The sequence below is a fragment of the Wasmannia auropunctata genome, unplaced genomic scaffold, assembly GCF_000956235.1.
Source record: "Wasmannia auropunctata unplaced genomic scaffold, wasmannia.A_1.0 LD317293.1, whole genome shotgun sequence".
NCBI classification, from domain to species: domain Eukaryota; kingdom Metazoa; phylum Arthropoda; class Insecta; order Hymenoptera; family Formicidae; genus Wasmannia; species Wasmannia auropunctata.
Window position 1 is genome coordinate 1 of NW_012045597.1, and position 588 is coordinate 588.

The 588-nt window shown below is 37.8% G+C and overlaps 1 protein-coding gene across 1 annotated transcript; it reads left to right on the forward strand.

The window, feature by feature from the left end:
• Positions 1–151: 151 nt before the first annotated feature.
• On the forward strand, positions 152–525 carry LOC105460703 (probable maleylacetoacetate isomerase 2; the record flags this gene model as incomplete). The annotated part of the gene is made up of 1 exon (XM_011707205.1): positions 152–525. A coding segment is annotated over one exon (243 nt), but the record flags the coding sequence as incomplete, so codon positions are not given.
• Between the last annotated feature and the right edge of the window lie 63 nt (positions 526–588).

Below are 588 nucleotides of genomic sequence, written 5' to 3' on the forward strand. Positions count from 1 at the left end.
TTATAATCATTTATTGAATATCAAGATTGTCGAGAAAAACATTAGATAACATCGCGATCTTCGCGTGTATTAAAAAGGAAACGACATGCCTAGTCATTAATATACAAATAATTGTTTTAATAACAGGTTTATGTGTAATTAACATTGATAATACTATTTTTCAGCCGTGGAGAAGTTGTTATCGTCGAGCGCGGGTAAATATTGCGTCGGCGACGAGATTACATTAGCGGACTGTTGTCTGGTACCACAGATATTCAACGCACGAAGATTTCACGTTGATTTGAGACCATTTCCAACGATTCTGAGAGTGGACCGTCATTTGGAACACCATCCGGCCTTCACTGCGGCTCATCCCAACAATCAGCCCGACTGTCCGCCCGAGGCGACCAAGTAGCAAGCGAGGCAGACCACCCTCTTCCTCTTCTAATCTTTTAGGAGGGTGAAAAGAGGTGGTCTGACATCATATAGTATCATAATGATAAAAGGTGAACAAATTCCATTGCATTTATTAGTATATTTGATTTTTATTTATTTGCAGCAATTAAAAAACTATAGCTAAGTAAAAATGAAATTTTAGAAAAAGAATAG